General features: G+C 40.4%; 1 protein-coding gene across 4 annotated transcripts in view; it reads left to right on the forward strand.

The window, feature by feature from the left end:
• The window catches only part of map7d1.L (MAP7 domain containing 1 L homeolog), a 61,216-nt gene extending 52,720 nt beyond the window's left edge, over positions 1–8,496 (forward strand). For 3 of the 4 annotated variants that reach the window (XM_018246363.2, XM_018246365.2, XM_041581900.1), the window contains 6 exons: positions 3,008–3,112; positions 3,631–3,681; positions 4,299–4,362; positions 5,308–5,407; positions 5,655–5,872; positions 7,951–8,496. In XM_018246363.2, the coding sequence (XP_018101852.1) occupies positions 3,008–3,112; positions 3,631–3,681; positions 4,299–4,362; positions 5,308–5,407; positions 5,655–5,872; positions 7,951–7,961 (549 nt within the window). In that variant the 3' untranslated portion in view covers positions 7,962–8,496. The remainder of the gene's footprint in view (positions 1–3,007; positions 3,113–3,630; positions 3,682–4,298; positions 4,363–5,307; positions 5,408–5,654; positions 5,873–7,950) is intronic. The other variant, XM_018246364.2, reaches the window with a different exon arrangement.
• The last annotated feature ends 1,694 nt before the right edge of the window (positions 8,497–10,190 follow it).

Below are 10,190 nucleotides of genomic sequence, written 5' to 3' on the forward strand. Positions count from 1 at the left end.
AAAAATTGGCAGATGCTAGAGCCATGTCTATTCTGGAGAGTGTGCCATGGGTGGACAGTTTCCTCTTTTTACATATAATATGTAGAACACTGTTGTGCTGCTCCTTTGGTAGGCCTAAAACATGCAAATCTTGTTAAAGTTTTGGTTTTGTATAGAAGCCTTTGCACATATGCTAGAGACTTAAACATTATGCTCTTTATCAGTGTCAGCATGCTTTCCACATCACAATGCCTAGTTACCTTATGTTTTATATTAGAACCCCTTGAGGCAGATACAAGGATATCCTGCTCCAGGATCATGTGCCAGAGAAGAATACACAGTGCAATGGGCTGTGCTTCTGACTAAAGCCTAGAATTGTACTTCCCTTACTGTAATCATAGTGCTGAGTGTGGGGATTATGATTTTTCTTCTATAAAGTACTGATTTTACTATAATTTTCCAAAGCTTTGCGTGCATGCATTAGTGCGTCATGGTGTGGCATAATATCACTATTCTATAATGTTGAACAACTGGTAAAAATACAGCCACAACATTCATTTTATTTAAGGTGATCCAATGAAATGATGGCATTGTGAGCTATCCAAGTCAAATGTCTAGGCAAGGTTTTCTTCATTATACTATTACATTAGCTATTTCTTGTACCAACAGTAAACTCTCAAGCTGTTGCTCAAATACAATGTCTGTGAGATGCAGGAACTTTGAGTTGACAGAGAGCAACCAGTTGGGTACCTACTGGGTTTTTTTACCCCTAAGTTTGAGTCTTAAGTTTTCCTAAATCCCCAGGACTCTATTTCTCTGCAACTGCAACCCAAGGGCACACAGTCTGATGGCTCTGGCTGTTGTCAGCCTAGGTATTTTTGCAGGCTGAGAGAAGAAGATCTGCTTAGTGTCCCTGCTCTGTTAATTTAAATTTGATCAACTTGTGTGCAGTCACACACAGCGGAGCTGAAGCTGAGGTCAGTGAGTGACCGCACAAAGGCAAATCAAATTCAAATCAATGAAGAAGGGGCACTGAGCAGATCTGCTTCTCTCAGCCTGAAAAAATATGCAGCCTGACAACAGCCAGAGCCATCAGCCTATGTGCCAACAGCCTAAACTCTCTGCCTAGAGGGATCCATGTGACACCCAATCGAATGGGGAAAAAGGTGGAGATAAGAGCATTTTGACAAACTTGGTTCTCAGTCCAACAACCGAGGCATGACGTTGGCCTTAGGAATCACTTAATTCCAAACAGATATTGGTAATTTTGATATCTTGTATATAAAGTATTACAGTGGTCCACAACATTCCTTTACTGCCACCCTGTGGTTGTTTGTTGTATTTTCTTTTCTGCTATCTTGTGTATAGGGCATTTAAGCCTATACCTGTACCGTAACTAAGGATATTGTGGAGTTCATGACCCTATGAAAGCACAAGGCTAAGATCTCCAAGATGGTCAAGGAGATGTAAAGGCAAAAAAACAATATTGCATCTATTACATATACATATACATTAAACATATATATTATATAATATCTACACTGTGTAAACCTAAAAAGAAGCTTATCTGCGCTGCTGTGCATTCTGACAGGCAGAGAATCAGAGCAGGGTGGTTTATCTCTGAGATTATCCTCAAAGATAAATAAACAAATGAAACCAACCCACTCTAGTTCCCTGCCCTTTGGAATGCAGAGCAGCGCTGATAGTTTTCTTACTACTCTAAATAGAAAGAAATCCTCTGTGCACCGTCACCGGTGTTGGTTGGTAGTAGACTAACAAGCTGAACAAGACTAATTTTATTTTATATAGCGAATAAAGTACCCAACCACCTTTTATAAAATATAAGGATATTTTAAGTTACCGAGGAGTTCGGTATAAAAACACAGGTCATGGAACTCTGAGGTGACTTCTAATATTCTCATATTTTGCAACAAGGGGTACATTATTTATTATAAAACACAAGTTTCAGTGAGTCGTGATAGAAATGACATCACTAAGCTCCAGTTGTAACCAATGGCATCACTGAGGACTATTTATAAGGATATAATTTACCATATATTCATGGTTTTATCTCTGAGATTATCCTCAAAGATAAATAAACAAATGAAACCAACCCACTCTAGTTCCCTGCCCTTTGGAATGCAGAGCAGCGCTGATAGTTTTCTTACTACTCTAAATAGAAAGAAATCCTCTGTGCACCGTCACCGGTGTTGGTTGGTAGTAGACTAACAAGCTGAACAAGACTAATTTTATTTTATATAGCGAATAAAGTACCCAACCCCCTTTTATAAAATATAAGGATATTTTAAGTTACCGAGGAGTTCGGTATAAAAACACAGGTCATGGAACTCTGAGGTGACTTCTAATATTCTCATATTTTGCAACAAGGGGTACATTATTTATTATAAAACACAAGTTTCAGTGAGTCGTGATAGAAATGACATCACTAAGCTCCAGTTGTAACCAATGGCATCACTGAGGACTATTTATAAGGATATAATTTACCATATATTCATGGTTCTTGTGTATTATAGAAACAGTACTGAATTTCTAATAGAAGTACATTGCAAATATGCTTCTTTTTAGGTTTAGCAGCTGTAGATTCAATATTGTTTTTTGCCTTTACATCCCCATTAAAATGGCTAATATCCCAACAGATAAATGGTGAAAGTGCAAAAAACAGGCACAAGTCACCATTTGTTTGCTCTTTGCACCCTGACTTCCACCTTTGACAAATTGCCAAAGGCTTCCTGCGACTAACTCTGTCAATACAGAGAACCCTTATTAGGCTTTTCCTTCCAACCCCCTAAATGTGCAAGTTATTGAGAGGATGTAGGTCACAATGGGGTGCTGGTTACTTACTGTAACTGATGGTCTTATCGCTAAGTCTATTTACAAGTTATTTATTGTGTAATATGAATGTTACTTTGCTGCAGTAACAAAGTGATTTGAAAAAAGTACCTGCAAGGAGAGTAAAATAATCATAAAATGCATCTAATTTAAAAACATATCTATTACATTTTTCTAGAGAGAAGAAGCTGAAGCCAAAGCCAGGGAAGAAGCTGAAAAGCAGAGGCTGGAGAGGGAACAGCATTTCCAGAAGGAGGAACGGGAACGATTAGAGCGTAAAAAGGTATTTGATCAAACTGTCAGATACAATTTTGGGAAACAAAAAAGTCAGACCGCACATAACAAAAGTGAGGTGCAGTACCAATCGAGTCACCAAGGGTATAGAACGTTCCAAAGGTGAAGACTGCACACTCAGAAATTGAAAAAATATATTTATTCGATCAAGTAAATAATACAAAACATAAAGGCCCCATAAATATAGGCCCTACGCGTCTCGACTGTTTAAGGTCTTCATCAGGAGCAAAAATATACATAACAAAAAAAAGGCAGGATACAATTTTCCAGCAGTTCTATTTGCGTAACTAAAATCTACGGTAACTCATTTAATGAGATCCCCCTTCTCTTCCTTCCCATGCTGGAATAGATTGCAAATAATAATTTTCTAACCTCAAAGTATCAATCTTTCTTGGTCACCCTGAATGTGTGCAATATATCCCATTCCCATATGCAATGTCTGTTTTGACTAGCTTATCTGCTGTAAATGATAAGGCTATAACCAATCCATATGCTTTCATATTTCAGCGCCTGGAAGAGATTATGAAAAGAACTAGGAAATCTGATGCTACTGACAAGGTAAATTAAGCTTGAGACTTGTTTCAAGAACGGAAACTCTTATCTGCTATTGGCTCTTTTTGTCACATGGATGGAGCATAGCAAAACACAGGAGTAAAATGGCCCATCCATTTGGACTGAGGATTTCATAAATGATAGACTGGCCAAAATACTGCCTACTGGTATGCGTGAGTTATTGTACATTTGGGGGCCAAATGTGCTAAATTGGCCTGATGTAGCAAGCTAGCACTAGTGAGGAGTTAGGTAATCATGATAATGAGTTCACAGTATTTGGTGGTACAGGAAAGAACTGGCATAAATCTCCTAGTCATTGCTCATACATTTTTGAGATTTTACTGTGTAGCATTGTGCATGGCATTTATTTGTCTTTACTCATAGTGAAGGAGAAAAGACTTGTCTTTCATCTTTTTACTAAAAGGAAATCAGGTTCTCCCTAATGTGCACACCGAATTAAGGGTAAGGGTTTGTTTTGGGCATTTCAACAACACATTGTTGGTCTTTATAGAGTTTAAAGAACTTCAACTCTGTGATGTGTGATATTGCTATTGCTTTAAATGGTATATGTTTTTTGGGTGGTTGTTTTTCCTGAAATGATAAAACATTTTGTTTATTGGCAGAAGAAAGAAGATAAACAAGCATTAAATGGAAAGGAGACCAAGCTAGAATCAATTCCTAGCAAAGGTAAATGAACCATAGGCTGTCATTTTACTGATACTGTAATGCATATTATTGCTCTGAGAATTACCTTGCACCAGTGCTTTCAGGCACTTCCTATTAAAACTCTGTATACAGTAGCCTCACTAGAGGGGGGCGGGCCCTGGTGCGTGACGTGCAGCCGGGCCCCGCCCCCCTCTGTACGGCCGCATTTTCAGTGGCGCACGGGCTGCCGGGGGGCCCTGAGGGGGTGCGGGCCCTGGCCCGCTCGCACCCCCTGCTCCCCCGGTAGTTCCACCACTGTCTGTATAAGGCAGCACAGAGCACTATATCATGGCTGGAGAAAATATCCTGTTTGCCATCATCTTAAAGGAACAGTAAAGCCAAAAAATAAAAGTGTTTTAAAGTAATGAAAATATCATGTAATGTTGCCGTGCACTGGTAAAACTGATCTGTTTGCTTCAGAAAAACTACTATAATTCATATAAACAAGCTGCTGAGTAGCAATGGCAGAAATTTAAAAAAGACTATATGGCACAGGATAAATAGTGGATAACAGATTATCTACAGAGCTTATCTGCTATCTGCTGTGTAACTTGAGCTTTTTCTCCTTTGAATGGCTGCCCCCATGGCTACACAGCAGCTTATTTATATGAACAATAGAAGTGTTTCTGAAGCAAACAGACCAATTTTAGCATTATATTTTAATTACTTTGAAACCATTTCATTTTTTGATGCTACAAGAGCCAGCATATGTATTTCATGTAGGGAAAGGCGTCAAAGTTACAAAAACATAAAGACAGCTGCAGGTATAAGGGGTATATTTCTAATAATAATTTTTTTTGAGGGTGGGTACGCTATTGCTGGGCAGTGCAGCCTTGTGCAAATCACCAGCTCTTCCTCTTGTTGAACAGTTTTTCAGTGTATCCCTTTAAAGTTCATCAATTTAAAATGTGTGTCATGTATTTCTAGATGAAGCCAAGTCCTCTGAAGATATTATAAAGATTGAGCATCCAGAAAAGAAGTCCGTGTGGTTACAGGACAGAATGGGCACATCGGATCCCTCTCAGGGGTAAGTACTTTCTGTTTATTTAATGGGACCTCAGCAGTAGTGTTCCGACTATGTCAGTGACATGATTCCTATTATTCAGCATGTCCATATCATTTCAAGCTGCACTGAGAGTACAGTTTCAGGGGTTGTAAGGAAGGTGGTGGGTTGTTACAAACAGGGTAGGGGGGCAGTTGCAAATTTTACCCTGGGTCTGTCATCATTTGTGTCTGGCACTGTTTACTGACCACCTTCTCTTAACTTTATTTAGGGTCACCGGAGCTATATTAAATGGTGTGCAGCCTCCAAAACAGGAAAATGGCTTTTCTTCTAAGGATTCCTCATCTGTCTTTGAGGAGGTGATAACACTGGCTGAAAGAAGTGGCTCTAATGGAGAGAAGGGAATACCACCTGCAGACCCCATTATTGCATTCAGCAGCAAAGACTCTTTCATTAAGAAGGCCACTGTGCAACCCCCTCAAGTTACAGGTAAGTTGAATTCCACTGCTGAGGGTTCATTTAAGGGTAAGGCCAGACGAGGAGATTCGGGGAGGTTTTGTCGCCTGGCGACTAATCGCCACGTCTTTTTCGCGACTATCTCCCCGAACTGCCTCAGCGTTTTTTCCCCATAGGCTACAGCGCAAAATCGCCTGCGCTAATGCACACGCGGCGATGCGTTTTCAATAGTCGCCCAAAGTTGCCTTGGGCAACTGCCCCCTTCTGTAGACACACGTCCCCCCTCCACAACTTCTTTGCAATTGCCTTGCATTGACTGCTTTTTTTAATTCAATTTTTGCACCCTCTACCCAAGCAAGGTGCTCATGCTATATTAGTACAGTGGTTAAGTCTGCTACCTACTGTTATATATGTTTTTCATCTTGACAAAAAAATGTAGTGTTCAGCCCAGCGGGTGCAATGATAACTTGGTTGCTAATTAAATCCTGCAGTCTCTGGTGTGTTATTTTGTGTAATGTTCTGGATAACCAGGGGTAATTTTTGTGTTTGCCTCAGAGAGACACAGGAACCATTGAATTAGGGTTTGTCCACTTGGAGGCAGGGCGAGTTTAGTAAAAACAACAAGAATGAACAACTCCTCCTGTTTGATACAGCTGTGCCTGTCCTTTAACATGTTAATTACTCCAACATTCAGCTTGATGCTTATAAGACAGGACATGTAATATTCTCTATGTACACTTACAGCTTTTTTTTCTAGGTTTTAGTAATGACCATTATACTGTAATAACCTTTTCTTTTCTTTTGTTCAGCCTACCTTAAATGGCATTAACTCTTTCCCCTCCCCATGCTATTTTTAACATGTTTTGACACCGTAATTCTTGCTCAAGTTTGTTTACCAATCTCTGCTTCTGGGCTCAAGGGAACTGGGTAGGCCCAGGTATTTTTATTCTGTTACTAAGGAGTAGGTGTGGTATTCCTTATGGACAGGTTAAATAGTACTGGCCAGTGGGGCTGTAGTAGTAAAGTCCACATTGGAAGGCTTTTGTCTTTATATGAAGAAATCAAACATCTGAAGAATAAAAGAAGACTAAATGCAGCACAGGAAAACTGCATTTCTTAAAGGAGAACCAAGCCCCTTATTAAAAAAAAAAACCCTACCCCACATAGACCCCCCCCCCCAGCCTAGCTGCTACCCCTAACTTTTTACTTACCCCTCGGTGCAGATTCAGGGATCAGAGTTGACAGCAGCCATCTTCCGGGTCTTTGTGTCTTCTTCCGGAGCTTCTGCAATTTCTGTTAATTTCGAGGCATGCGCAGTTGCCGTGAACCAGGAAATTGCTCCAACTGCACATGCGCCGCCACTCCGGTCTCATTGTCAGATTACCAAAGAGCCGGAAGATGGCTGCCGTGAACCGTGAAGTGGTTTGTTTCTCCTTTAAAGGGGACATATAGCCTAATTGTGAAAACTCTGCATTAGTTAATAAACATAAATAAAACACTTGATAATATATAGTGAATAAAGTACCCCCTTTTGTAAAATATAAGGATATTATAAGTTACCGAGGAGTTTCATGACCATATAAAAACACGAGGCCGAAGGCCGAGTGTTTTTATACAGGTCATGGAACTCCGAGGTAACTTCTAATATCCTCATATTTTACATCTGGGGGTACTTTATTTATTATAATACACAAATTTCAATGAGTCATGTGACAGAAATGACATCAGAACTCACCGTTTATAACTGATGACATCAGAACTCACCGTTTATAAGGATATAATTTACAGGATATTCATGGCTTTTGTGTATTATAAACGTATTACACATGTACCATTGTCAAGAAAAAAACAAACAAAAAACAGCACTTCTTTCTACTTTCATTATGTATAGAGCTCCTGTGAATACCCGAGCCACCCACACTCCTGGGAAAGTTATTTGATTTTAAGTTTAGGAGCCATTATAGAGTTTTCAAAATGAGGCTATATGTCCCCCTTTAACTTCTAGCTTGGTATTATACAATATTTAAAGGCTGAGATATAGGGTGCTGCTTTTGATACTATAATTTAAGAGAAAGCACTTAGTAATATACTCCCCCTTTGTTTCTCCCCAGAAGTTCTGTAGTTGTTACAGTGAATCTCTACTGCTGCTGACTGCAAGACGTTTTGGAAGCCACAGAAGGCGAGCAAGGGAACAGAATCCTTTTGGGGCTTGTCCCTGTTCCTGTTTTCGGTCACTGCCGATTTGAGCTGGAAATGGCATCAGTTATCCGAATAAATTTGGCATTGAAGTGCTTAAGAAAGAGACTTCCAAGATCCACTTTACAGTGCCACAGTGTATTCACCACAGATGAATAATGGACACTTCTTAGTGTTAATATAATTTACAATTTTTTGTGTTTTTCTTTTTAACATGCACCTTATATTAAAGAAAAAAACTGACATGGTTTAATTCGCCACTGAGAGATGGTGGAAATAATATTAAAAAAAAAACTAAAGAATGGGAAGAAGAAGACGATTGAGTATCTCAGACATGACTGAAAATTGTTTGAAAGAGCTTTTTTGGTGTTCCTAATTATGTAGCTATTTAACTACCAGAGACTGCTGGGTACATTGCTGTATGTGAATTCTGTAAATAAAACCTCACAGTGTTACATCAAGGAATGAAAATGCGTGAGGTTTTTTTTCTTTTTTTTTTGCATGGGAATATTAACAATGTAAGTATATTACAATAATAAAACAATACGGGTTATCTAGTTTTGTGGGAACTAATGCCCATATCAACCCAATGTGTTTCACTGTCGGCACATGAGGGGAATTGCTTGTAGACAAATGCCAGTTAATCCTATGATAAAGCAGATGTTGAAAAATATGGGGGTTCGTTCATTCATGATGTACAAGAGTGCACCTCTTAGTGCTCATTTCCTAAGCACTTGCTCCCCTTAAGGACAAGGCCCCATTGCTGGCTGTGCATCTTGCTGCTCCTATGTCTCAGTATGACTTGCAAGGTAGGTGTGGGAATGGTGCACCCCTACATGCCTCCTCCTGCCCACCCCTTGAATGGAGTGTGCCAATGGTACTGTTACCCTTAGAGTTCTATGCCCAATATAAAAGCACTTTGATATATTTTGAAGGAACTCCTTAGTAGGGTTACATTATTCCCTATACTGTATATTTTTACTTTGTTACTGGAATTGGTAATGGACACAATATCACAGGTAACCACTAAACACACATAGGGTAAAGGGTAGGTATTTTGCTGGATATTTTCTTAAACCCTGTATACCCACCTTTTGTAAATACAGCTGGAGGATCCAAAGTATGGATTTACATGTATACAGGTGCATGGTCCCTCACCAGTAAATTATTGGTAAAGTATCATTTATGATAAAACCACCCTTGAAGGAACAGTTTAGTGTCAAAATAAAAACTGGGTAAATAGATAGGGTGTGCAAAATAAAAATTGTTTCTAATATAGTTAGTTAGGCAAAAATGTAATTTATAAAGGCTGGAGTGACTGGATGTCTAACAGATCAGAATCAAACCTGCTTTTCTGCTCTCCATAACTCTGAGTTAGTCAGCTACTTGAAGGGGGCCACATGGGACATACTGTAACTGTTTAGTGAGTTTGCAATTTTTGGCTAACTAACTATATCATAAAAAATTTTCCTCTGTCGTCTTAGGGGGTCACAGGGAACGACTGGGTTAAGCTCCACCGTCCAGGAGGCAGGACACTTGATAATAATTAGTTAAAGGAGAAGGAAACCCCCCTAGGCGCAAAAATCCCTCCTCCCCCCTGGCCTACCTGCCCCCCTGGGCAAATGCCCCTAACCCCTCTGCGCAGGTCCTGTCCATGGAGTTCACAGGCGCCATCTTCTCCTGAGTGGTCTTCTTCCTGCTTTGACCGGTGTTTTTTGGCGCATGCGCAATAGGAGCATTTACTGGTACGGATCTACTGCGCATGCGACGAAAGTCACAAAGTTTTTGTGACTTTCGGCACATGTGCAGTAGATCCGTACTGGTAAATGCTCCTACTGTGCATGCGCCGGTCAAAGCAGGAAGAAGACCGCTCGGGAGAAGATGGCGCCTGTGAATACTCCCGTGGTGGGCATTCCTTCCTTGCCCTATGTGCCGTCTGTGAGGAAACGGTGAGGCTCTCCTTACAACTTGCGAAGAGGGATGGAGAGTTTGGCGCCACTGCGTTTTGGTGCCCGGCGCGATTTTGGGTTAGGTTCCAGGTGGAACCCACTTGCCTTCCAGCGGCCATATTGTCTCACTCGTGCGGCGGAGCACACACACATTGCAGAGCAGCGGATAGCATGGGGGAGCTCAAGGGGGCCAGAGTGGAAACACT

The sequence above is a fragment of the Xenopus laevis genome, chromosome 2L, assembly GCF_017654675.1.
Source record: "Xenopus laevis strain J_2021 chromosome 2L, Xenopus_laevis_v10.1, whole genome shotgun sequence".
Lineage (NCBI taxonomy): Eukaryota > Metazoa > Chordata > Amphibia > Anura > Pipidae > Xenopus > Xenopus laevis.